The sequence below is a fragment of the Populus nigra genome, chromosome 1 (genome assembly GCF_951802175.1).
Source record: "Populus nigra chromosome 1, ddPopNigr1.1, whole genome shotgun sequence".
In the NCBI taxonomy this organism is placed as follows: Eukaryota; Viridiplantae; Streptophyta; class Magnoliopsida; order Malpighiales; family Salicaceae; genus Populus; species Populus nigra.
Window position 1 is genome coordinate 23,855,487 of NC_084852.1, and position 27,305 is coordinate 23,882,791.

At 36.3% G+C, this 27,305-nt stretch overlaps 3 protein-coding genes, 1 long non-coding RNA gene and 2 pseudogenes across 6 annotated transcripts; all 6 read right to left on the reverse strand.

The window, feature by feature from the left end:
• Positions 1-3,233: 3,233 nt before the first annotated feature.
• Positions 3,234-6,181, reverse strand: LOC133678842 (ammonium transporter 1 member 3-like; annotated as a pseudogene).
• A 47-nt stretch (positions 6,182-6,228) lies between these two features.
• Positions 6,229-9,174, reverse strand: LOC133675216 (non-specific phospholipase C1-like). Its single transcript, XM_062096526.1, is given in 4 exon segments — positions 6,229-6,816; positions 7,486-7,662; positions 7,807-8,550; positions 8,553-9,174. Coding segments are annotated over 4 exon segments (1,581 nt in total). The 5' UTR covers positions 8,890-9,174; the 3' UTR covers positions 6,229-6,493.
• A 3,907-nt stretch (positions 9,175-13,081) lies between these two features.
• Positions 13,082-14,657, reverse strand: LOC133689183 (uncharacterized). The gene is made up of 3 exons (XR_009841271.1): positions 14,421-14,657; positions 13,749-13,794; positions 13,082-13,660 (listed from the first exon to the last, which is right to left on the reverse strand). It is a non-coding gene; the product is annotated as an uncharacterized LOC133689183 (long non-coding RNA).
• Positions 14,658-16,455: 1,798 nt separating this feature from the next.
• On the reverse strand, positions 16,456-17,262 carry LOC133691264 (pleckstrin homology domain-containing protein 1-like). The gene has a single exon (XM_062111698.1). It carries the CDS (start codon positions 17,031-17,033, stop codon positions 16,599-16,601), a length of 435 nt encoding a protein of 144 aa, XP_061967682.1. The 5' UTR covers positions 17,034-17,262; the 3' UTR covers positions 16,456-16,598.
• A 642-nt stretch (positions 17,263-17,904) lies between these two features.
• Positions 17,905-19,741, reverse strand: LOC133678924 (probable NAD(P)H dehydrogenase (quinone) FQR1-like 3; annotated as a pseudogene).
• A 2,247-nt stretch (positions 19,742-21,988) lies between these two features.
• On the reverse strand, positions 21,989-27,282 carry LOC133694010 (anthranilate synthase alpha subunit 2, chloroplastic-like). 3 transcript variants are annotated; one of them, XM_062115431.1, is made up of 11 exons: positions 27,018-27,280; positions 25,373-25,557; positions 25,102-25,291; positions 24,521-24,672; positions 24,004-24,119; positions 23,656-23,902; positions 23,512-23,568; positions 23,271-23,423; positions 23,003-23,083; positions 22,595-22,681; positions 21,989-22,395 (listed from the first exon to the last, which is right to left on the reverse strand). In XM_062115431.1, exons 1-11 carry the CDS (start codon positions 27,220-27,222, stop codon positions 22,072-22,074), a joined length of 1,797 nt encoding a protein of 598 aa, XP_061971415.1. In that variant the 5' UTR covers positions 27,223-27,280; the 3' UTR covers positions 21,989-22,071. The 3 variants fall into 3 exon arrangements, with proteins under 3 accessions (XP_061971415.1, XP_061971423.1, XP_061971406.1); XM_062115439.1 differs by having other exon boundaries at positions 25,102-25,280; positions 27,018-27,158; XM_062115422.1 differs by having other exon boundaries at positions 23,512-23,902; positions 27,018-27,282.
• Positions 27,283-27,305: the final 23 nt, after the last annotated feature.

The following is a 27,305-nucleotide window of genomic DNA, read 5'->3' on the forward strand; positions in this document are numbered from 1 at the left end:
CACCACGTAGATCTGAGAGAGCAACAAAACTGAATCCCAAGTATAGTGAAGTGCAGTGAAAGGCAAGCGCAAGACCAGGACAAACGTGAGTCATGCAGGATTGATGATAACAAATTAAAGCATGAGATCTTCACCACGTCAGCTAGTAATGCTAAGCATCAGTTTTTTTATTCAGTTTCCATTCAGTATTTATTCTGTTCTATTTTTGCAGTAATAGTGTAACCGTTATAACGGGTCCTTATATTTTGGCTGCATAACCGAAATATTGATTAGTTTCCATTCAGTATTTATTCTGTTGTAATGTTGTAGTAATTTAAATATTGTAACCGTTCTAACGGGTCCTTATAATAAGGCTGGAAAGAAAGGAAGAAAGACAATTATTTTCTATCTTAAATTTATCTTGTGGTATGTTCTCACCCGAAGAGAACCAGTGGAATTCTGCTATTACAAATTAGCTCTTGACTGGGACCTTATCAATTGGTATCAGAGCAAGGTTTAAATGGCAACTAACAAAGAACGAATTGAAATGTTAGAGGCGGGGCTCGGTGGAGTGCAAGAAGGAGTACAGAGAATGGAGATGAGCATGACTGGAAAAATGCACCAGCTAGAAGAAACTATCAATAAACTTTCAGAGACGTTGTTATCCAGCAAGGCGTTGTTATCAAGCAAGGGGGAATCAAGCCATAGTAACACAAACCGAGAGGGCAATTCTCGTTCAATTCGTGAGGAGAATGAAGGAAACAGACAAGTTTTTTCTTCAAAAATGTCCAAGCTTGAATTTCCACGATTTTCTGGACAAGACCCGACAGAATGGTTTAATCGTGTGGACCAGTTCTTTGAATTTCAAAATACTCCAGCCAACCAAAAAATATCACTAGCTTCTTTCCATGTGGAAGGAGAAGCAAATCAGTGGTGGCAGTGGGCTCGTCGGACATATAGAGAGGAAGGACGAATGATGACATGGGAGGCCTTTGAAGAGGAATTATGGGCGAGATTTGGACCTACTGATTGTGAGGATTTTGATGAAGCTTTATCACGTATAAAGCAGGTGGGATCCTTACGTGATTATCAGAGTGAGTATGAAAAGTTGGGGAACAGAGTTCGTGGATGGACCCAAAAAGCTTTAGTTGGGATGTTTATGGGAGGACTTAAACCAGAAAATGCTGAAGGAATTCGAATGTTCAAGCCACAGTCGCTAAAGGAAGCAATTAGCCTAGCCCGCATGAAGGATGAACAGATGAAAAGACAACGCCAATTCCTACGACCAACTCAAGTCAATCGAACGCCACTGTCGCTACCACCAACGACACGTGCAACACCAAATGCACCCTTTCGTAGATTACCATGGGAAGAGATGCAGAAACGTAGAGCCCAAGGACTCTGTTTTAATTGTAATGAGAGATTCACTGCCGGTCATAAATGCCAAGGAATGCAACTCTTGCTTCTGGAGGGTCCAACCGGTTTCAATGAAATCACATATGAAGAAGTTACTGAAGAAGCTGACGTAGAAGAGGCGACAAGGGAAATTGATGAACCTGAGATCACTCTGCATGCTTTAACGGGATGGTCTGCACCAAGAACTATGCGTGTAGATGCCAAAGTGGGGGTCTTCAATGCAGTGGTGCTAATTGACAGTGGTTCTACCCATAATTTTATAAGCACTCGCATGGCTGATCGGCTGCGGCTTCCAGTAGTTCCAACAGAGACATTTACGGTTCGGGTTGCTAATGGGGCACGATTACAGTGTCAAGGAAAATTCGAAAAGGTACAGGTTCTTCTTCAAGAAATTCCTTTTTCCCTAACCCTTTATTCTCTTCCCCTAGCAGATTTAGACATTGTCTTGGGTGTCCAATGGTTGGAAATGTTAGGGTCTGTAATATGTAATTGGCAAACTCTCACAATGAAATTCTATTGGGAGAACTTGGCTAGATAGCTGCAAGGTTTTTGTGATCAGCCTATTCAAGCCGCTTCCCTGAAGGAGATTTCCAAAGAGTTTCGTCAAGGACATTCGGTATTTGCAATTTGTCCACAGTCCACCATGCAGGACACAAAAGGGATTCAGTCACCGAGTATGAGCCAGGTCTTAGCTAAATATCCGGAGATCTTCGATGAACCTACACAGTTACCACCGAAACGTGAGATTGATCACGCTATTTCCCTCAAGGAAGGAATTGAGCCAGTCAACGTTCGACCCTATCGTTATGCTTATTTCCAGAAGGCAGAGATTGAAAAACAAGTCCAGGAAATGTTGAATTCTGGACTCATCAGACCTAGCACTAGTTCCTTCTCTTCTCCGGTGTTGCTCGTTAAAAAAAAAGATGGTAGTTGGCGTTTTTGCACCGACTATCGATCTCTTAATGCAGTCACTATCAAAGATCGGTTTCCAATCCCTACAGTGGAAGATATGTTGGATGAGTTGCATGGGGCAGCATATTTCACCAAACTAGATTTACGAGCCGGTTACCATCAGGTACGAGTGCAACCTTCAGATATTCATAAGACTGCGTTTCGTACACACAACGGTCATTATGAATATCTTGTTATGCCATTTGGCTTGAGTAACGCACCATCTACATTCCAAGCTATTATGAATGCTATTTTTTGAGCCCACTTACGAAAATTCATATTGGTATTTTTTGATGACATCTTGATTTATAGCCCTACTTTGGAAATGCATTTACATCATATCACTCAAACCTTGGACATTTTAAAGCAACAACAGTTTTATCTCAAGGCTAGTAAATGTGCTTTCGGTAAGCAAGAGCTGGAACATTTGGGTATTGATAAGCCACCACGTAGATCTGAGAGAGCAACAAAACTGAATCCCAAGTATAGTGAAGTGCAGTGAAAGGCAAGCGCAAGACCAGGACAAACGTGAGTCATGCAGGATTGATGATAACAAATTAAAGCATGAGATCTTCACCACGTCAGCTAGTAATGCTAAGCATCAGTTTTTTTATTCAGTTTCCATTCAGTATTTATTATGTTCTATTTTTGCAGTAATAGTGTAACCGTTATAACGGGTCCTTATATTTTGGCTGCATAACCGAAATATTGATTAGTTTCCATTCAGTATTTATTCTGTTGTAATGTTGCAGTAATTTAAATATTGTAACCGTTCTAACGGGTCCTTATAATAAGGCTGGAAAGAAAGGAAGAAAGACAATTATTTTCTATCTTAAATTTATCTTGTGGTACGTTCTCACCCGAAGAGAACCAGTGGAATTCTGCTATTACAAATTAGCTCTTGACTGGGACCTTATCAGGCTCTCTTCCTGGTGCGCAGGATAGGCATAGCCTCCATGACTAGAGATATCAAGGCCTGCCACTTCTTCATCCATTGATATCCTCAGCATCTTAAGCTTGTCAAGTGCAAAGAAAACAGGTCCCATTGTTAGGCTAACCCAGGCTGCAATCACCAACACCTCGGATCACTTGGCATCCAATCAGACCCCATCCACCACCTAATAAAAGGCCATAGGGTCTCACCACGCCTGCCTCGCCTGAATTATAAGCTTGGATGACAAACTCCTTTTTGGCAAATAATCCTGTAAATATTAAACCCCAAGCACCACATCCGCCATGCAGCTGAGTTGCCTCTAAGGGGTCATCAAATTGCAGCTTTAGAGTCACGATGTTTAGTCCAATCAAGACCCGAGCTGCACAGAACCCACATACAATTGCGGCCCCTGGCTCCACAACTGAACATCCTGAAGTAATTGAAACAAAACCATCAAGCAATCCATTGCAAACATCTAATGCATCCCAACGGCCTACTAGTAATCGCCGGGCAAATAGGGTTGTGATTCCGGCGCTCGAACCTGCCAATGTAGTTGTTAACGCAGCCTGGCCAAAACCGGTCCAGTTACTTCATCGGTCCCAGGCACCACAGGAGTTGCATTGTGCCCACGCATTGGCACGGGCTTGCCAAATGCATCAAACCGACTCACTCGAGGAACTTGAATAAATGAGCCCCGAAGTCCAGCAACCCCTCCTACCAAATGAACCACACCACTGCCAGCAAAGTCAATAGCACCGGAGCCTAACAACTGATTTGAACTAGGAGACAGCCAACCATTCGATGACCAAACCCAATGAACCACAATTGGGTACACAAATCCAGAAAGGAAAAATGAGAAAACAAGATAAGCACTGAATTAGGTTCTTTCGGCTATGGAGCCGCTGGTAATTCCAGCGACTGCAATAGTAAAAGCCCATTGGTAGAGAAAGTAACTATAGTCGTAAGAGGTATTGGGAATATATTTGAGAACAACGAAGGTTGTACCTATGAAAGGGTTAGAATTAGTTCCATCGCCAAATGCAAACGCAAAGCCAAAGATGTAATAAGAGATGCTCCCAGCAACAGCATCAACAACATTTGTGATGAAGTTGCATGAATATAAAATAAAAGGTTATTTGGTGTTTAGGAGAGTAGTTGATTAATAAATTAAAATATTTGGATTTCTTTTCAATTTAAAGAATTTTAAATTTACTAGGAAGGTCTTGAATATATGTAATAAAACACTTTCAATCAGGGAATTTAAATATCGTTTGATGATAAAATCAGTATTTTTTGAAAGGAGAAAAATATAAAAATATTCTAAAGAAAGATACTTTAAAAATATAAATGGCGTAGAGAATTGAAGATTGTAAATATTTGTTATGAAGTTCTCATGATATATTTATAATCCATAAATTTTGTTATTTTATAAAAAGAAGGACCTGCAGTGCAGTTATCCTAATAACATTTAATAAGAAATAAATATTTTTTACCTGATGAGAACATAGTGGGTCCTTAAAGAACTTTTATACACCTAAAAAAGTATATGAAGATTAGAGTTTAAGACATCAAGTGTAACTAAACTTATAGAGACTAAGTTTTTCTATGAGATGAAACTCAAAAGAGGTCGGTCATTCCTCTAAACATGCCAAGGGAGGATGATCATTATTTTGGATTTAGCTAACTGTCAAGTCCAACCGTCTTGGGTCTAGTATGCATGTCAGACTCGCGCTACCTTGGGTTTGACGCACTTCCAAGCCTAAGCATCTCTGACTTAGCTAACTGCCAAGTTCAAGTGACTTAAGTCTGGCATGTGTGCCAGACTCACGCTATCTTGGGCTTGACGTACTGCCAAGTTTATTCGTCTTGGGCCTTGCATACGTGCCAGATCCACACTACATTGAACTTGACGCATGCACTGTCAAGTTCAAATATTTTGGATTTGATTAACTATCAAGTCCAAGCACTAAGGTCTGGCATACGTGGATCTGATATATGTGCTAGAAACGTATGTTTTAAAGAACCAAACAAAAACTAAATAAAAAACTTAATAAAATTGATTCATCAATTTGTAAGGGTAATGTTCATGGCATTCTTGGCCCTGACTGAGCCAGCACATAGCATGGCAAAGCCAAGTTGCATCGCTAAGACCAAGTAAGCTGAGAAGAGTAGGTCAATGGTGTTGATAGACTCTAACACTTTGTTCCCATGAGACCTCGATTAGTATTTTGGGAGAAAGGGTTGGCTGGTGCAAGCAGAAGATGAAAGATAAAGACTGCTAGTAGTTTGCTAGTTGCGTATAGATAGCATGTTGAATGATGGCTGCTCCTGTGGCCAGTTTTTTTAATTTCTCTTTCTTGTTATTTTCTGGTAGGACCATTTGGAGTGGATTGCCGACTGGCTGCGCATTAATACTTCAAAGACTCGTCTGCGGTTTCAGCTAGAGAAATGTAGAGTTATATGACATGCTGCAAGTCCATTGAAGAGAAAGACGTAATATGATCATCACCTCAGTTGCTAATACCAAATAAATAATTATTAAAGGATCATAATTAAATTATTAGTCGATATTCTATAATATGATTTATATTATTTTTTAATATATCTCTTGAAAATCTTTTGAATTTAAAACTTACATAGACTTACATTATAGTGTGCTTAATTTTATCAAATAATAGAAATTATGTGATTCGAATTCGTGACCACTTGATCATCAAGACTTTGATACCATGTCAAAAAATCATCTGAACTCAATAGCTAACTTAAGCGATTAGGTTCAGATAATTCTTGACATGGTAGTATAATATAAATCATATTATGCTATTGGGTTGAGATATTTCTTTAACAATAATAACAACATGCACAACAATAATAACAACATGCACGGCACACAGTTGTCATTCTTGAGAAAACTAATAATCGGATTCGACTGGAAAACAAAGAGAAAATTGTGTGCGAAGTACCCTTTTTTCTAATTTAAAAACGCATCAAATTGATGCTTTTATGATATAAAACCAACTATAATACCAAATGTAGATAGGAACAATACTAGAGTTCCATGAGCATCTACTAAAACTATAATTACACGAAATAATACATCTGAGACTATGTACTTCAGCTTTCTTCTATATCACACAGTGATAAATGCTTACAGACACAGTAATTGTGTATTTGTATTTAAATTCATATCTAAAATGGTGCTTTTGAAGGGAATTAATAGGCTTTCTGGTAGCGACCATTATCCCCCGCTGGAACTCGGCTGGTGAGGGAAGGTTTCATTGTGACAATAGCAGATTCATTTGCTCCAGCTCTAAGAGCAGCCCTGCCAGCTTCAAGGAACCTCCTAACTGCATCCTCAGCATATCTGTTGGCTTCACCCACTGTCATGCTTTTGCCAATATCCGGGTAAGCATTCAGTACATGATCGCCATTGAGCTGTGATGCAAGCTGGATCATCTCAACTTGAAACTCCGAGAGGCTTGCATCTTCTTTTGGTCCCCATGGCCTCAATGATGTTGTCACGTCTGGCAGGGTTTCTGTGTACAGATTTCAGGATTAATTTTGAATCATATGATGTAAGATAACACACCAAGAATCCCAGATAATGTTTGTTCAGAAGAGATTTTCTGTATGAACCAATGGTCCTTGAAATGCCATAGTGGAGATGTGTGTCGACATCTTTGGACCATCTACATAGCCTGAAACAGATAACAGGGTCGTCTCTTCACTCTTGACTGGGTTCTATCTCTACAAGCCTAAATGGAACAGTTAACCTAAAGGCTTTAATCTTCAGTCTCCAACCTCCATTATTGCTATAGACATAAAAGTTAAGAAGGATCCGCTTAAAAAAAAGATGAAGAAAACAACAGAAGACTGTGTGCTCTCATATTTGCACGTCACTTGACTCTGTCTGTTAGAAGAATACTACCATGGATTTCATGGCAAGCAACTAATTCGTAGATAAAATAAGTGGGAATCCCATTAAACTTTGAAATAGGCAAATCAAACAAAAGCAGTGCAGCACCAAATCAAATACAAATACTGCCAAATTAAACAGGGGTGAATGACCACATCCTACTTGAAGCCTCAAGCAATCAAATTAAGCGCAGTAACGCTTCATTGACTACAAGACAAAGTAACTTGGTTGTTCAAAAGAAAGACAAAACATTACTAATTATTTAAAGACAAGGATATCGATGCCAAACCTGGACAATCATCACGCGGAGTGTCACGAAGGTAAAAGTAATTCTCAAAACTACCAGCCCATGCATCCCTCCTTGTCAAGAAATTCGAGTTCAAGTTAAACAGCTTCTTCACCGTTGCAGGGATTGAAGAATGCTCAAATTGTGAATCTGGTCTTGGCCCATCTGGCTCATGTATCACTGCACATCAACCGCAATAATCAATCCAAACCACCCTATTATTTACTAATTCTTGTGAACAAAAGAAAAAAAAATCCTTAAACAACAACATTAATAGCAACAAAATAAACAATAGAACAAGACAACAAAGAACTCAACACTTACCAGTACCCTTGTCAATCCAAGGAGAGATCAAAAAGGTTGGAACCCGAATACCCAAGCGGTCAAACTGGAAATAATATGGGTCAGGCCCAATAATCCCATCCGGATTCGGTACCCCTCTGACGGGCGTAGGTACGTGATCATAAAATCCACCATGCTCATCATAAGTAATCAGAAGAGCCATCTCTTTCCACTGCGGACTGCTCCTCAAAATCTCATACACCTCCTTCACAAACCTCTGTCCTCTTGCCACGTCATGTGATGGGTGATCATCATTGGCTGGAAATAACTCCACGTCAAAGTACCTCTGCTCCACCACCACATAATTAGGTAACTTCCCTAGCTTCGCATGCAATTTGAACTTCAGTTCGTAACTGTGAAACTTCAACAAGTGCTTTAATTTCCTCAACGACTTGAAAAACAGGGTTGCAGGGATATTTTGGTAATATATCCCGAAACTGAGGCCATTGTCGTCAAGTGAGTCGAATATCGTTCTTTGTGGGAATCCATGGATAAGGTCTTTCCGCACGTTACTCATGGCTCCGTGTGAGGTTGCTGAGTGGACATAGAACCGGTTCGGCTGAGTTGACGCGGGAACCGACGCGAACCACCGGTCAAAAACGGCGAACTCATTCGCTAAATCGGTGTAAACCGGTAAAAGACTCGGTTTGAACCCGCTCATGACGGTTTTCGACATGGTTTCACCCATGCTCTTCGCTTGTTGCACGAACCCGTTCATTGGAGCCGGGTTATCTGTTCTCGGATCGCCTGGAACGAGTGGCCAGGGTCCGAGTCGATGAAGACCGCGTCGTCGGAGACGAAGACTTCGTCGGAGTTACGGTCGGAAGCAGAGATTCGATTCGATTCGGAACCAGATAAGCCGTCGATGTCGGGTCGGGTTGACTTGAGCCAGCCGAGAACGTGGTCAAAGGAGCGATTCTCCATGACGAGAACTACTAGGGTCTTGATGGGGCCTTTGATTTTGGGTTTGTGTCTTTTGTGTAAATCATCAAAGTCTAGGGACTGAGAGGAAACTACTAGATAAAGAAAGAGCAAAGAGGTGAGCGGTAGTCGACGAGAAGTCATTTCCGGTGAACGGGAACTGGAAAATTCCAGAGACTAGTCAGGGAAAGGAAAGTCCTATCTAGGACAGGAAAGTATGCATTTGGGTGAGAGGTAAAATACTAATAGTAATAATGGAGTAGCCGACAGGAAAGTAGATTGCTATTTATGAAGCAGAGCAGAGGAGAGGAGGGTATATGCCTTGGAAAGGAGAGAATAATAGTAATATGCTTGGCTTGACTTGACTTTTAAGTCTGATTATAATTAGGTGTTTAGGTGAACCCAAATCTAAACTGATGATGATGATGATGATGATGATCACGGCTGAAATTGAACGCCTTTTCTTTTCTAAAGGTTTGGATTTTAATAAACGGATAGGAAATAGTACGCTGAGAAATCACCACGTCCCACAGTATTTCTTGGATTTTTAAGTGTTTTTTTTTCTTGGATTATGCGTTGGTGACAAGAATTTACTTTTCAGCTTTTTTCTGTGGCCAGTTACTGAATCTTTGTTTTTCTTTGTCCTGTCCTCTTGCCGGAAAACAGTAACAAAACATTATGCGCATTTAAAATATATACTATATATCTTCTCAGCGCTTTGTCAAAAAGCACCATGTTAAATATATACTATATATCATCGGTTAAAATAACAATTTAAATAATGCAGAAAATAATAATAATAATAATAATAAACTGATTAAAAACAAATCACACTCTCAGGCCTCTTCGAATTATCAAACAATCTAGCCTTAAAAAAGAGTTAAATTTTTTTAAAAAAATCAGCTTACAAAAAAATATACCTTTTAAACATAATCTAATCTAAAAAACTTGCAATTTGTTAAATTATGGATCCGAGTTTAATCAAAAAACTTAAATATCATCCAATTTAATTTTGAAAGGATGGAATCTTAAAAAAAATTATTAATAAAAAAACTTGTAACAAAAAAGGAATAACAAAAAAAAAAGAATGAGCTTAAAATCTTATAGGACAAAACCCAACGATGATAAAATCAAAAATGTCAAAAAATATCCCAAATAAAAAAATTACAATTAAAAGAATTAGGACTAAACTTGAAAGATTAAAAAAATCACAGTGGTGAAATTAAAAATCATTTGTAATATAATAGATTAATTTATAGATTAAAAAAACAGTAGGGGTGAAATATAAAAAAATTATTAAGAGCTAATCCAATAGAACCAAACCGGTTAAAAAAAAAAACAAAAGTTAGAAAAAATGAATTAAGCCAAAAAAATAATAAAACATCAATTTAAAAAAAATACAAACCCAGCCAACCTCTCAGACTTGGTTTAATCTCTAAAAGTCATTTTCCATAAATTTTATTACCCAAATTCAATTAACAATCATAATTCTCAACTAATTTATTTTTGAAGGATAAGATGGGTAGGAAAAAATTAATAAAAAAACCTATAAAACAATAAAAAAAATAAGGATAAAATCTCTAAAAGGATAATGCAATTTAATGGAAAAAAATAAAAAATAATTTTAAATAAAATAAATATCAATAAAAAAATAAAAAAAAATCATATGGGTAACAAGCTTTAGTGTTATGGACTAGTTTGAACACATATATTTGATTTGTGCATCACAAGAGCATCTATAAAGCTTTAATTGATTTGATTTAACCTTTAAATGGTCTACAGGGTCACGGTCATGAGAAGCATCCACCGTAGTATCCATACATGATCCAAATCTATTAAAGCTAGGCCCAAATTTATGGCTAGACATGAGAAAAGACATGAGAAAATAAATGAAAGAGTTTTGCTCCATCCCTCTAATTCTAAATACATCATCAAAAATCTAAATTCATTACATGTAACCTAGTTTGATAATATTTTTAAGTTAAAATTGAAAAGAAAAATAAAAAGAGAAAAACTCCACTTATAGATAAATTCTAATCTAGCCATTTAAAAATAGGGACACAACAGGAGAAATGTGATTGATGTCTTGGATTTAAATGAGTGTTTGACATGATTTTTGTATATGTGTTTAGGTGCTTTTTAAAAGTGTTTTTGGTTTGAAAAAACATTAAATTGATGTTTTGTTTAGTTGTTTATGATAATTTTGATGTGTTGATATAAAAAAAAAACATTTATTTTTTTGCGTTTTCAAGCAAAAAGTTATTTTAAAAAAAAACCCTGCACCACAATCTTAAACACTCATTGGAGGCATCACTAGTTGATTGCACTACGAGTAGCAACTAGCAGCCGAAGTTTTTTTGAATTCTTCTTAAACTCCCTTGGGGTATTTAGGACAATGGTGAGGGTTATTCTCAAAATGCTTTTCGTTTGAAAATGCATCAAAATAATTTATATATATATATATATATATATATATATATGGAGTGAGATATTTTATATTTTTAGCACAATAAATTTACTAAATTATTTTTTGTGACAAAATTAATTTAGGTTTCTTTTTGGGGTATTTTTGTATTTTTATTTGAGATTTTTTATTATAATCAGAAAAGTTGAGGGGTAAATTGATTTTTACAATAATTAAAAAAATATTAAAAATTCAAGCCTATCAGGCGTCTGCCCACCCTATGGAAGTGTGCGAAAGGTGCCTTGAAGTTTTGGAGGTGTGTGAAGAGTTATTTAGTGGTCAAAAATCTACTTCCACCATGTCAGTTGATTGCTCGCGACATCCCTTTCCTTCATAGGCAGCACGTGTTGGGTTGTGCTTGATGGATTGTCGTGGAGCTATTTTCTTTATTTTTTTCTCTCTCTTTCTTCGGAATTCACGCGTGACATTTAAAATTTCAGGACAATCCTCGAGAATATTTGAATATCAATTTTCATTCTTTTGATTCTTTAATTTATGTCATTGACCCTTTTATAAGTTTTTTTTTTCTTAATTGCATCCTTCAATCTAAAATTTTCTTCTTTTTTTTCAAATTTGATCCTGATTTTTTTTCTTCATTTTTTTCTTGCATCTTTTATGAAATTTCAATTTTATCCTTTAATAAAAAATTATAATTTGTTATGTTTTTAGATTTGATCATCATTCTCTTGGTGGTTTCTTCTTTAATTTTTTTTTGGAATTAATTTTTCTTTTCAATTTAGCCCTTCAATCCAAAATTAACCATCTTCTAATTTGTTTTTTTTTCAAATTTGATCCTCATTATTTTAATTTTAATTTTTTCTTTTCAATTCTTTTTTGTGATTGGTTTTTTTTTTTAATTTTATCATTTGATATTTGATTTATTAAAATTTGAGCTTCGTGATTTTTTCAAGTTTGGTGCTTTCAATCAATTGATCCAGGTCACGAGTTCACATCATTTTTTACTTATTTTTTCCAGGTCATGAGTTCACATCATTTTTTACTTATTTTTTTTCTCATTACTTGATGTTAATTTTTTATTACAAAAATAAGCTTCTTGGTTTTCTTTATTTTCTTTTTATAGGGTTATTTTGATCTTATGACCAGAGCCGTGGAATTGACGGGTTAACTTGGGTAAGCTCACACCTTTTTATTGGCTTTTAATTATTATTTTTGTATGATTAATTTATTTTTAATTTCATCATTTAATGTTTGATCTGTTGAGAATTGACCCTTCATAGTTTTTCTATATATGGTTTTTCCAATTAAATGGTTAGGGACACGGGTTTTATAGTTTTTTAAAAAATTGATTTCATGATTTATCTATATTTTTTTTAAAACCTGAAAAGACTCGAGCCTTTTTTTTCCTTGCAATTGCTTTTTTTTTTAAAAAAAAATAGTATGTTTTTTTATTTAATTTTATCTTTTAATGTTGACAACCAGGCTGCAATTTCTATTGCAAATAATCTTGTTTTTCATGACAGGACTAAACACTTTAAAATCAAGTTGTATTTTTTAAAAAAATTCCAGAAAAAAGGTGAAGTTATTCAGCTTTCTTGTATTACTAATGACCAAATTATAGATGTGTTAACTAAAGCTCTTTCAAAAGCAAATCTTAAAAAATTAAAAAGCAAGCTAGGTGTATGTTGTTGTTAAGACAAGGAGTGTTGAAAGAATACCTTAAAAGCTGCAAAAGATGAGGAGGGTGCCGAGGAGAAGATTAACCGGAAGATTTCTACTTGAAGACCAGGACTTTAAGAATAAATTATGTTATTATTTTCTTGTTTTGTTATTAGAAGTATGTTATATAATCAATAGATTTGATTGTTTTTCTGTTAAACAAAAACTCGATTTAAGAGAGTTATGCAATCAATAAAATTCAATCTTCCACACAACTTGTCTTTCTTTACGTTTTGTTCTGCACAATCTGTTATAGGATTCAACAGCCCTGAAAGCATTATATCCCTGTTGAAATCAGGTGTAACTTCCTCCCCTCTATGGGAAACATTTACAGCAACAACAGGCTCCAAATCTGGAGTATTGATAACTTGCTCCTCGATAACTTTTTGAGCTCCAGCATTTTCCCAATCCTCAGCAATCACTATACTGTTATTGCTTTCCCATGTCTTGAAAGTTCTGTCTGGGCCAGGCTGCCAAACGATTTCTCCTGTGCTTCTTTTAAGAATAAACCTGTATTGCATCGTCAAATTGACGCGTACATCCTGCCAGAATCCGGATTCTGTATATCTTATCGAATACCAGTATAATAGCTTTTTTGATAGTTCCTTCTTACCAGCTCAACACTCCATGTGTGTCCCTCTGACCCGTTGAGTGGTATGGCACTCGATGGATCCCACAGACCAACCATTCGATCTTCCCCAACTAGGAGAAATTGCTCACCGAATACACACTCCTTCTGCAACTAGAACTTCACATGAACAGTTTTTGCCGGTGCTGAGAAGCAGAGAAGCTACAATCATTGTTTTGAAATCACAGTAAGCACAAACTTGGATTGAAGAATATGGAACACGGTGTAACTTACTTATTTTTTGGTTCCGGGATACTGCAGTGTCGAAGCCATTCAAGACCTATTTGAAAATTTAAATCAGTCGAGATGAAGCTTTTTGAATGAACTCAATTAAGCTCCCAGGCTATGATAAAAAGAACTTCAGCAGAAAACAAGAACTCCAGCAGAAAACAAGAACTCCAGCCTTATCTTGATCTTAAAAGTGACCTCTCTGGAGCAAGAGCAAGGCTCATTTACAAATTTGGAACAAAACTTGAAGGGTGATCTTATACTACTGCATTGTTGGACCACTGATACCACTTGGGAACGTAGAATTTAGTGCACCTTTTCTTTATTTGATAATCACAATTATGACTTTCAAGTTCTTCACATCAGCTTATTCTTCTATAAGACTATTATAGCTAGTACTCTTCGGTAACATTGAATCTGTGAGTATCTTTAGAGGGAAAACGGACTAAGAGATCCTGTCATGTTTCCTCTTGATAATTTATAATCCAGGAAACGGAAGTGATCCATGATTAACTATAGATTTTTATGCATTCATGCATGCTCATATATGAAAGTTATGAGATTTGTTTCTTATCACACACGAATTCTGTTTATTGTTCAAAGGAAAAAATGATATAAATAAAAATATAAATACACAATGAAATGAAAATAAAAGAAATCATTAAAGAAATAAGGTACCTCTGCATCAGGTGCAGGGTGAGATTTCACGATCAACAATGGAGCATCTCTGCGTCGAAACAAAATCAAAGGATTAAAAATGTGGTCTCTTTAGATTTGGAGACGGAGAAAAACAAAAATCAGATCGACCAAGCAGAGCTGATCTTGATGGTGATAGAGTTTTTTTATTGTTTTTTGTAAAGACCTTGGCGGACAAGCTAGTTAAAGTCTCCATTGCTAACACAAGCTTGGGTCTTGTTGAACTAGAAGAGTCGTTTAATATCTGTAAAGAGCGCGGAGGTTGTATTATATTCAATTTGGGAAGGCCAGGAATGAGAAGGTTTCGGATCTAACATCAAGTGGTGGGTTTTTGACACGTGGCATATCAAGCAGAGCTTGTCGGTTTTATTTTCTGTTAATCTTAACGGACTCGAGAGTTTTAAGGATCTTTACCAGGATTTTTAGCTTGATCTTTCCTTGTTTTGGTGCTTTGGTCAAGAATCTTAGGGTTCAGAATATGGAAGAAAAAAAAAACTTCAATTGCTGGCTAGCAGGGGTTTATGTTTTTTCCTAGGGTATTTTTTTTTAGACATGTCGTCCATTACTAATATTAATATAAGAAACCTTGAATGTGGATAGACGGCACTTCATCTATCAGATCAATCTCGTTTCATGTTGCTGGATACTGGGTTCTCTTTAAAACTTCAACTACTTTCAACAGTATATATAAAGTAAGTAATGGTCCTGGTGAAGAAACTATTGCAGTTTAGTTACTGAACCTTCCAACTGCATTGAGCTTCCTAATGGGAGCTTTGAGATGTGGCTGCACTTGGAAGGACAAACGTGATCAAGAAATTTGAACTCCCTTCAAAGAATCTGGAGGCAAAAACAATCATTTAGCTTTTGGCAACAATCTAGCTTGCTAAGAGTCTTAATGAATCAGCAAAATGCAATTCAAGTTATAATCCCATGGTAAAATTGCACGTCCTCCACAGTAACAAAAGTTGCAAATGCTTATTGTGTATGGCTGCGGCAGAGTCCTCTACCCAGGACATCCAACGATGGCACGTCAGAAAGGCTAAGGCAGAACAAGTACTTTCAAACAAAAGATCCACAACTTGTGCGTAGAGCTAGTGTAGAAGAGGACTAAAATTACCAGCAGAAACCCAAGCCTATCAAGTCCAAAGTTGAATCAAGCAAGGCCAGTTGGACAAATGACGCAACAAGTTTGTTGCATTCAATCAGGTAACAGGCTTACTGGGACTGAAACTGAATTCAATCAACTAGCAAAACTGCCGTGCTTGAAAGTTGAGGTTGTTCTTGCTGCTATGGTCTGAGCTAGGACATCAGAGTTTGCGGGTAGATGATGAGTTCAGGTGTAAAACATACTGGATCAAAGCATATGTTTCCAATATAAGTTTTTTTCACATAAAGCATAGTATATTAAATTATTAACACAGTTTCCTAAACCCTTTTCAGGAATCTAAACTCCCACTGGATCCTCATGACGACTACATAAAGAATTTCAATGATTTAACAGAATCAGTAATATAATGTTCTTGAGTGTTCAACTGCATTTTGAAGAACTAAGAAGTTCATCACCAGTCTGCATAATCTGACCTACTTGTCCAGAAAAAAGTTGTTGTCAGGAACCAAACTCCAATCTCTAGTAATGTATTTCAATTTCTTCCAATTGTAAACAAAAATCTCACCAAAGCCCTACAGTCTTGATTTGCATAATAATATACCATGAATTCTAAACAAATCCCTTCACAAAATCACCCACCAAAGAATAGCACCGGCATCATAAACTAACTAGAAATGCAGGCTCTTTTTAATGAATTAACAGAGAACACAGGCACTCATTCTCAAGTAAACAAATAAATTTTAAAAAAAAAATCAACAAGATCCAAATCCCAGTAGTTCCTTTTTGACTGAATTTCTAACACTCATGAAATCACCCATGCACTCAATAATCACAATCAAACAACGAAGTTGAGTCACAGAATAAGTATCCAAATTCAATTGCAAAAAAATTAAAGGAAACACCACAATCAATCATGCAAACCCTTCAAATTAAACTATAGAAATACCCCAAGATTTATTATTACATACACAACAGTAGGAACAACAAAAACAAACATGGTATAGAGTTTAGCTAACTAATTTTTTTTATTTGATACAACAAAAACAAAGTAATCAGCAGCGAGTGCTGTCGTAATCAACAACCTCAGAATCAGTAACAGACCGAGATTGTTGAACAATTGACCTCCCAATCGAATTGATCCACTCTTCTTTTTCTTTCTCCGAATCTGCTATAAAAAACATTGTTTCTTGGCTCGTCGAAAGCTCAAACGCATAAGGTTTGTTAAGCACATCTTCTGCACCTTTCACGGTCAAGCACTTGCCCACGGGGATCGCCCCACGGGGAATTGACCCCCGTGTCACGTTTCGATCCTTGAACCACACAAGTTTCCCTTGTTTGAGAACGAACCAGCGGCGACGCCAGGTTTTTATGTAGTCTCCTTGCTTTGTTAGCCAGCCTGAACGTTCTGGGTCTGACCAGAAGTCGACGTTTCTGTAGTCGTCCGGGTTTGGGTCTTGACCCGTTAAGGATCGCAAGAGGGACTCCATTTTTTTTTCTTTTCTTTTCTGGGATTGGAGGTGCAGGATCGAAGAGAGAAGAGAAAAACAGGGGAAGGAGAGACGCGATTCTGTTTAATTTTGTTTAACTCTGTCATCGAGGGTTAAAACGAGGTCGTTTATAATTTTTTCCCTTCTTTAAATTCAAATTGCATCCAAAGAGATTTTCATCTTCACTAATTTTACAAATTAGTCCACTGTTTTTATGCTTTCGTAATTCATTTGCTATGGTTCGAAAAAATTAGTGTTTTTAGGACTGTGATGATGATTTTTTAAAAAAGTATTTTTATTTGATAATATATTAAAATAATTTTTTATTTTTTTAAATAAATATATCAAAATTATTAGAAAGTACTAAAAAAACAACATTTTAATTATATTTTAAGTTAAACAAACTTTTAAAATGCAATTAAATATAGTTCTAAATTAAAAAACAAACGGTATCTTAGTTTTTTATTTATGTTTAAAATAGAAAAGATGAGACATGAAAGATAAAAGGTTTCTATTTTAAAAATATATAAACTAAAATTCTTTTTAAAAAAATTATTTTATATTTCTATATCTTTCCTTGGGAAAAAGGCCTGTTGGAGTTCTAATTCAGTGGGTTGACGGCTCCCATCTGCTGCGATAGTTCCAGCACCATAAGAAGATCCACCCTTCACTTCATTCGTCTCAAACATGCCACTGCCGACGGTGTAACCCCGAGGAAAAAATAGCATAACATGGTGTGCTAACTGCGTTGTGGCTGTAAATATGCAAACAGGAGGTGAATAAACGATCAAGTGACCATTGGCATTTTACAGAAAGTGGGGAGATCATAGGACGCTGTATATGCACACATGCGCATAAAGGGACAAAAAAATGAAAAACAGTAGCTAATGATATAAATTTATTAAAATACGCCACAGTTTTGCCCTAAATCTGATTATTCATCGATGATGACGGGATTAGCACTGCAAGATGAATCATACAAGCAAAGAAAACTAGTGAACTTTCAAATTTCCTTTCCCTTCATTCCATTCATGCAATTTTGTCTCTAACTTTGGCAGCATTTCTTTGTGCAGGGCTCAATTGGGATAGTGTCTTTTCCTCTTTTTTCATGGTTGAGTGGAAAAGCGGCTCTTAGAGTGAGATGAACAAACTAAACTCTTGATGAAATTTGATAACAAGAAGAAAAAAGGTCTGTCCTGCTTCTCTTAAGCTTACTTACCCTGCAGCAATGAATAGGGTAGCATAATACTAGTTGCCTCCAAAAGCTTGGACTAGTTAAAATTTATAAAGATTAAAAAAAAAAAAAAGGTTCTGAGAGTAGAGGTTGACGAATGAATCAACTCACGCAGTAAGTTCCTGGCCTCCTCCATAGAAACCAGTACTCCAGAAGATTCCAGCAGGTTTCCCAGCAAGAGCTTGGGTTTCCAATATCTCATGGGTTGCATCAAAGAAGGCTTTGAATTGGGATGCCATCACACCAAAAAGAGAAGGAAAACCAAAGAGAAACCATCAGCCTCCAAAAGTTGTTCTGGAAGAATATCGGGCACGTCATCTGCTTTAGGATTGGCCTTCACCTTGCGCAATATCGAGTTGGAAAGTGTCTCAGGTACCTGTTCCATGCCACCAGGTGAAATTTGCTAAGCATCTTAGGTGTCTCTAACCATCAACCTCTGCCACCTTCACTCACACACACAGCGCGCAAGAATTTTAAGACTGCTTCCTCTTGTTCACAAGTTTGAATTCCCCTCTAGCAACAATTGCTCCTCATCTACACCAGAATTACCTGCCAACGTGTTGCCTCAACACCCTGAACTGCATTAGCTCCTTGCTGGATTTCTCATGCCATAATCTCTACTTGTCCATGTAAGGTGTAATACCTGGAACAAATGGCGAACTTAACATGCAAATTCATAATAACTTGTGTGCGGGAAGGGAGGGATAGATTCTTACACTTTGTGGCGCCCATAGCTAAATTCTTGTTGAAGAGTATAATCCTAATTTACCAGTTACTTGTGCATGTATGCTACTACCACCGCCCACTCCCCTGCTACTACCACCGCCCACTCCCCTGGATAAAAGCAACGCATATTAAGTAAAACGTTAACAAGTTGAAATATGTCATGTGGCAACTAATGACAATAAAATGCCTCGTGAATTGCATGAAATTCTACTTGTTATTGAATGGAAGAGGTGAAATTGGGACTCGAGTCTATCTACTAATTCATCAACATACTTGGCTTTTGCTACCTCCCATCCCTCAACAATACCAAAAATCATACACCCGTCATCTATATGCAACCTTCATTCTTTCACTCTAAGCTAAATTCAACGAAATCAGAACACATCTGGCTATTCCAATTCACACCGAAGCACCGATTCTATGGCTGGCATACAAGAAGAGTCCAAGTCCTTACTAGTGGTTGTTGAAGTCAATAGCTTTTAAAGAACGATATAAACACACCAACCATTAAAAATACGGTGAAGGGGGCCTAAAAAGAACGGTTTCAAAAAATCAATTCGGGAGCAGAGCCAGGGTTACAAGTCAATCCTGTTTGTCAGCAACCAGGCCATCGAATACCGATAGGGTTACTCAAATCGGTTGGACAACAGACTCCAGAATCTAGTTCTTTTTTGCTGTCAAGATGGAACCAATAATTACTGTACTTATAATCCCCAACTGAGACGACACCCCACCAGGCAATAAGCATTTATCTTCAAAAATGAAACACTGGAAAGCACAGAGTTGGATTCTATTTTTTCACGCAGAGAAAAAAATAGAAAAAGGTTACTCATTATATACAGTAAAGGATTGATAAGATCCTAGCAACCAAGTGAAAAATAAATAAAAATGTAATCTAATTTGTGCATAATTCATAGTCACCGAAAAGGCATTTCATCGGAGATAAAAGAGGATGCAGGCAAGAACTGAAGTTCGATAAAATTAAATTGCAGCTACGTAAAAGATATACTATATAAAAGCAAAGGGAAAGTAAAAGAGATGAGATATACTACACCTTAGAAAGAAGAAGCAGCAGCAATTGCCATGAAAATTCAGAGACGCAGAAATAGAGGAGTGGCAGTGATGACTGAAACACGTTAATTAAGAAGCCCTTTGGTAGGTAGTTGTTACTATATTCGATGCTCGCGCAGGGCAGTTTTTTTTTTCACGTTAAAAAAGAATATTAGGATTAAAAAAAAGATTGAAACCCGAGTCAAGGGTTGAATTGGTAATATAAATAATATGATGAGAAAATGCTAGAATAATTTTAAAAAACCGGTAAAAAATGATAAAAAAAAATATGAACTTATCTAAGAGGAGAAAAAAAACTTATTTAGATTATTAAACAATTAAATGTTAAAAAGAGAAATTATATATAAAAAAAAAACCACGATTAATCTGGATGAATTTGTAAATTTTGTAACCATAAGTATAAAATTGTGATAATCTCACAAAAAAAAAGTTAGAAAAAAGTTTGAATGATAAAATTTAAATAAATCAATTTTAAAAAAGAGAAAAAAAATCAAAATCAACATGCATTAACCTTTAAAACCAATGATTCTATCAATAAATATAGGGTTAACCCCATAAAAGTCAAAGTATAAAAAAAATAAGAAGAAAAAAATCAACTTTAAAAAAAAAGAGGGGGAACCAAGCTAACCTCTTAAACCTAATATAATCTCTAAAAATCACAACCCATGAAAATTTATACCCGGATTCAACCAAGAAGCTTAATTACCCGCTAATTTAATTTTGAATGATGAAATCATGAAAAAAAATATTAATAAAAAACTTCTAAAAGTAAAAAACATAGCAACAAAAAGAATGTTCAAAAAAATTGATAGAAAAAAACCCAAGGATGATGAAATTGTAAAAAGTATCAATTTTCAAAATGATCCCAAGCAAAACAAATTGGAACAAAAAAAAATAGGATCAAATTTGAAAAATTAAAAAATTATAAAGGTGAAAACTGAAAACATTTGCAATTTGATTGATTATTTATAGATTAAAAATGATAGGGGTGAAATTAAAAAATATTAGTAATTTTATAGATTATTAAAAAAAATTAAAAAAGTAATCAAAAGAACTAGGACTAAATGTGAATGAGAAATAAATTGTAGGGGCTAGTCTAATTTTTTGAAGGGGCTGAAGCTGAATCCGAGGTGAAGAGAGAGAAAAAAAAGAAGGGGTGAACATTTGTGGATACCAAACCCAAGAAGCAATTGGGTCACGTGTCATCTCATTGTATTTGAATGTCAAGATCTTTCAAATGACATCCCAGAGGGCAACATTTAATGACTAGATAAGCTCGCTCGTGCTGCACGAACAGTACAGGGAGCATCCACATGCAGGCGCGTGCTATGCACATTCAAACATATTTTTTTAATAATATATATTACAATAATACCCATGAGCAACCTTCAAATTTGTAATGAAATCAATATAAAATGAAAAAAAAAATTATTGTTATCTTTAAAAGAATCATAATTAAACAATTTTTAAAAAAATAAAAAGATCAAAACACTCTTGAATAATAAGCATTATATTATTTTATTCTAGGATAAAATTACTAATTTTACTGTAAAAAATAAAAATAATTAATTTAACTCTTATTAATTTATAAAAAATAATTATATCACGATAAAAAATCATTTTGCTTCTAATATTTAGTTGAAAGTTTATTTGTCATTAATAATATTCTTTAAAGTATCAATGAAAAATAATTCCCTAAAAAAATTAGTTTTTTTTTAATTTAATGTCCTGTAAAAAACAAAATTTGTGTCGGATTCTGACGTGGCATGGCAAGCCAAAAACTTATCAGATATCATAATCGGGCTCCTCATTTTTATTTTTATTTTGGACCCCAAAGGATTGATTGTTTTGTAATTCTTGTCCGTTTGCGGTTCTTTGGCAACAAATGACATTTTTTTTAAAATGGTCAGCCAATAAAAAATAATTGGAATTAAACGTTTCCCCTCTTTATTAGTATCTTTTGTTATTATTTCAAATAACTATACTTTAAAAAACCACCAAATAAAATTATTCTTTGAGAAATGCTGACTCCGCCAGATCAATGGCACGGGCAAGAGCGGCGGCTTTGTTCTCACATTCTCTCTGCTCATCTGCAGGATCACTGTCAGCCACAATTCCAGCCCCAGCCTGGAGGTGAGCTACCCATTCTCGACGTGCATTCACGTCCTTGTATGAATACATTGTATCATAACGAGTACTGGTAGGGAAGACAATAGTCCTAAGCGCAAGTGCAATATCCATATCGCCAGAAAATGAAATTCCTCCAAATCCACCGCTATAGGGCCCGCGTCTGGTTACTTCCAGCTGATCGATCAATTCCATGGCTTTCACCTGTACTTCAACAGAGTTGATAGTGAGAACAAAGAACAATCGACCCACTTGAGGACTTGGAATCAAATTTCGTAACAAGATCAGATCATATCAGACCAAGTGCTTTTCTGCGATTTCATGCTGAGTGAAGTAACTTCAGAGTTTGGAGCCATATCAGCTACAAGAGCATGGATGCTGAATAAAAGGCAGATTTATATACCTTTGGTGCTCCGCTAACAGTACCAACCGGCAGTGCAGCACGCAAAGCATCCCAGCTAGTTAAATTATCAAGTCTCTCTCCAGTGACCTACAAAGATGAATCAATTAAATGGAAAAAACTTCAGAAAAGAAATGAAGATCTTGTCAACAAAAAGCCAACATGGACCTTATTGGAGACATTCTTAAAGCCAGAGACAATAAGCCACCTATAAAAACAAAGGAAACTAGCCAGTGTTTTTTTTAAAAAAAAAAAAAAATAGAACCAACTTCATTTAATCCATTTTTCATGCATTCGCAAGAATGGCTGATTCATCAAGATTAGCTATAAAATGTATAGAAGATAGCATGTCGATCTACTTAATGCCACCTGCATTCATAGAATCATAGAAAGTGATAAGAGATACATAACTGTTGAGCTGATGTGCATAACATGGGAATATCGTTCAATATTCATCAGCTTTTCAACTTTCACAGAACCAGGTTTAGAGACCTGCATGAAGGACAAGTCTTCAGTACATATTTATTGACATAAACACAGATTTTAAGAAAAGATTCAAAAAATGTTAGCATGGCTCATTAAACAGAGCATTTCAGAAGCAGTGGTATTGGATACTATTCACACAATCGTGTATAAATATTCTGGCACATTCCATGCATGTAAATTAGCAAGTACCGACCTTTCCCACATCATTCCTCCCCAAGTCAACAAGCATAATGTGCTCTGCACATTGCTTTTGATCATTCAGAAGCTCTTTTTCCAACATTATATCTTCTTTAGGGGTCTTTCCTCTCCTAACAGTCCCAGCAAGGGGTCGGTTTGTAATCTTTTCCTGTCAACAAATATCAAATTTATATGAGAAACAAGAAAAGAAATGGAAAATCATCTGATTTTTCATCATATTGTTAGTTAAGAAATACCTTCTTCACACGTGTAAGAATTTCAGGACTAGAAGCAACCAGTATACATCCCCTAGCCTGATAACAAGAAAAGCAACCAAATGTCAGAAATTTAAAATTGTCTAAAATTTTGGCACGGATAGTTTCAAGGGAAAGAGAGCAAACTTGTAAGTAAGTCATGTATGGACTTGGATTGACAATCCTCAAAGCTCTGTAAATTTCAAAAGGATCTGCAAATGTCCGACGTTCAAAACGCTGACTTAATACAATCTGGAAAATATCACCAGCCAAAATATGGTCCTTTGCCTGTAACACTGCATCCTTATATTCTTCACTTGTCATGCTTGGATTCTCCAGTTTAGGGCCAAAAAGACGAGTGAACAACTTTATTGAACCTGCAGGTAGCCTTGGTCTGAAATTGAGAATTGAGTCAGAGATTTTAATCTAGAACCTGTACACTACGGGAAAGGAAAAAATAGCTTAACAGGATAAACATAAAAAATGACTACTTACGGAGCGATATCATGCACCCTTGATAAGATAGTTTCCAGTCGGTTCATTCCATCCTTAAAGGCATCATCAACAGAAGAAAATCGGTCTAATTGCACCCAGTGAATCACATAAGCTTTCTGAGGTCAAGTGAAAGAAGAATACCACCAGAGAAACTATCAAATTAGAAATAAGAAAGTTCATGATAAAAAATGACAATTTGACTTGTTGCTAGATTTTTTTTTTTTTTAGTTATGCTCTATAGTGGTGCGTACAAGCATTGTTCCCTGAATTGTGTAAATAAAGTGCAAATATAATTTACTTGGATCCACAAGTTCTTAATCTTATTGCAAGAAAACATACTGTAAGATTTGGGTCAGAAAAGAAGCTTCACCACAAGAAATTGCAATGCATTCAAATGAAAGAAAAGCTGAAATTAAAGAAGGGAAGATGCCACAAACATGTCCATGTTTGGAGAGATAAGCTGCATATGGAAAAAGGCCATGGCCCCTTAATCAGTTTTAAAACAACCTAGAATCACCTTTTCCACATGATCAAACACAATCACATCATCATAAAGGCCTAGATGGACATCAGGGAGATTTCTATCATCAGGTGGGGCACCGGAGAAAGGCAGCTTTTTCTTCTCTACATACCGCACTGTGTCATATGAGAAGTAACCTACCCATCCACCTAGTCAACGAAGTAGTGAATCAACATACTTGCACCCTTACAAAAAAAATCAACATAATTTTAAGGCTAAATTGGAGAGGCTAATGATAAAAAAATTTGCACTTAGTGAGTAAAACCGTTGCAGACTATATACACTCTTTGCAGCATAAAATTTCTCCAGAGAGAACAACTAAGGCATGCCAATAAATATATGGGCAAGGGACTCTATCAGAATATTCTCCTTGTTTTGTTCCAGACTTAGAAACAAAATGTAAAGAAACATGAACAACGAACAATGCTTGAAGTGCATAAATACTAATGTATTTAAGGCAATTTTGACAAGCTATCCTTCATGCAAACCAAAAACAATACCTAAGATACATTGAAACAGAAGAATGAGAAAAAATAGAACACAACACATAAAGTAGGATAATTATCTACTTATCTTACCACAAAATGCTTCTGGAAGCTCATCAATAAATTGTGGTTTCCAGCCCTCCATGATTCTTCTAGGAACCTCCATTGGATCCTCCACAATCTCCTCCCTCCGACGACCTTCATAATGGTCCATTATTGTAACCATGTTTTCTTTGGCCACAATTTCCATACTTGGTTGAGCTCCAATGACACTATATCGCCCCTAACATGTTGACCAAAAGCAACATATTACATAAACATGCATTTTCACAAATATAACAACAGTAAAAGTTGAAGGCCATACAATTGTTGAAGCATCCAAGCCAGGCTCAACTGATTCAAACAGAAAGCTTGGAGCATCCCTATCATCTTCCCTAACCAGACATCGGTATGCAAGCACTGGAGTTAAGTGATCTGAGAATATACATCGGTATAGAGGAATTAAATTCCCATTCTTTGAAGCTTCTTGAAATCTTGCTACCTGGTTATCTGGAAAGCGTTCAAACATAACGATTAGCACTCACTTCTTTTTCTTCTTTTTTAAGAAGAAGAAGAAGAAAAACGATGGCCAAATCATAAAATTAATAAATAATTAGTACAGTCAGAAGATAGTACACCGTAGAGGTAAGGAACATTGGACAAACTTCCATCCAATTAATACAATCAATTACAGTGTTAGCATGTCTAACCAAAGATGAGCAGCTCTACTGCTGGAAGGAGGAGAAAGGATAAAGTGCGAATGAAGAAGCCTACTGAGAATAGCACTAATATCCTTATAAATCACAGAGAGATCAGAAAATCTTCCAATGAATGAGCCTTTATTGCATTGCATGGATCACTTGAATGAGATTCCAGATGATTGGATCTTGAAAACCACAATCAGCAGCAAAACCAAATCCTCCTTCACAGAATAAGCATCAATAATTGCTGGATCCAAGACAGAGGCTTCATGAAGTGACCTTCTTGCCATAAGTTCACATTTGTAATTTCCAAAAAGAAAGGGAAAAAAAAACACCCCAACACTTCCTCCTGTCAGGCTTGAAACTATCAACACTCATCTTCATATAATGATCTGAAGGCGGCTGCCAATCCTTGACAGCAGATACATGATTACTTACTTGGTTGAGAGTGAAACAGAACCATTGCATGAAACTCAGAAGCATGAGAAACCATAAAATTCCTGGTGAATGGGAGATTTTTGAAAGGTTTGGCATGGAGTAGATTATTTTGTTTCACCCAAATAAACCGAAAGGTAACAAAAAAAAATTCCAAACAATTATGATCTAAGAAATCCCGATTCTGAAGGAAAAGTTGCATTGCATTAAGGGCATAAAAATGAGCAGGCACCATCCTCAGAGATGAAACCAATCAAGTAACTCTTCCATGAACGCATTCAAAAGACGCATGCACATGGTACTCGTCTGATCTTCCACACAAGCTGCAACAACAATTAACACTAATACCCCTCCTGCATAAAGCTTGTGCTGCTGGGAGAATATCGTGACAGAACAAAAAAGTTTGATTTTGTTAGGTAGCTGCGAATCCCAAAATTTGCCCAAGTAAAAGATAGTTTACATCCAAAAATTTCAATCAACAACGATGCATGAGGAAGGGTATTCTCTTTCAAACCCAAACAGACAATGAAGAAGGGTTGGCAAATCCTCCTCTCCTGCTTGGCTAAAAGACTCAAATCAAAAGTTTCCAAAGTCACTGTACCCCAAGCCACCATCTTTTTTCTGGAATACAGGGTGTCTTCACTGAAGGCCATAGATTTTCCCACCATCTGAGTTCAGGCCCCGCCAAATTTGCTAAATTTCGTTTCCTTTCCCTCCATTTCTTGACAACCAAACAGTACAATTCATTGTCTTTTCCATCATTTCATCAAAAGTCACAAAAATAACTACAAGCAAAACAAAGCAATTTAGAGAGTGAAAGTGAGAATTAGGTACCAGGTGTTGAAGCTGAGCATTTGAGCGTACAGCCACGCGAGCTTGAACTTGAGATTGAGAGTCTAACGTTGAGATTAACGGAGGAAGTTGCAGGCAAGCGGAGATTTAGCGGAAGCAGACGGTGTGTAACAGCAAGGGTTTTGTCCACGGGCTTCAAAGAGCATTTGTCAGAGAGAGAAACGGGAAACCAAGAGACTTCGCCCATGGCGGCAGAGAATTCAAAGCAGGGCGTCTTGTCTTTCTTTTCTTTGTAAGTTTGAATTAATTGACAGATGTTAGGAACCGGAC

What these genes read in the sequence shown, in the direction of transcription:
- LOC133691264 (XM_062111698.1), bottom strand. Translation starts at nt 17,033, where the DNA reads ATGGAGTCCCTCTTGCGATCCTTAACGGGTCAAGACCCAAACCCGGAC.
- LOC133694010 (XM_062115422.1), bottom strand. Translation starts at nt 27,222, where the DNA reads ATGGGCGAAGTCTCTTGGTTTCCCGTTTCTCTCTCTGACAAATGCTCT. An exon ending in AGGGTGCATGATATCGCTCC is followed by an intron (nt 23,903 to 24,003) that starts GTAAGTAGTCAT and finishes TCTCAATTTCAG; the next exon opens with ACCAAGGCTACCTGCAGGTT. An exon ending in TTCTTACACGTGTGAAGAAG is followed by an intron (nt 23,424 to 23,511) that starts GTATTTCTTAAC and finishes ATTTGTTGACAG; the next exon opens with GAAAAGATTACAAACCGACC.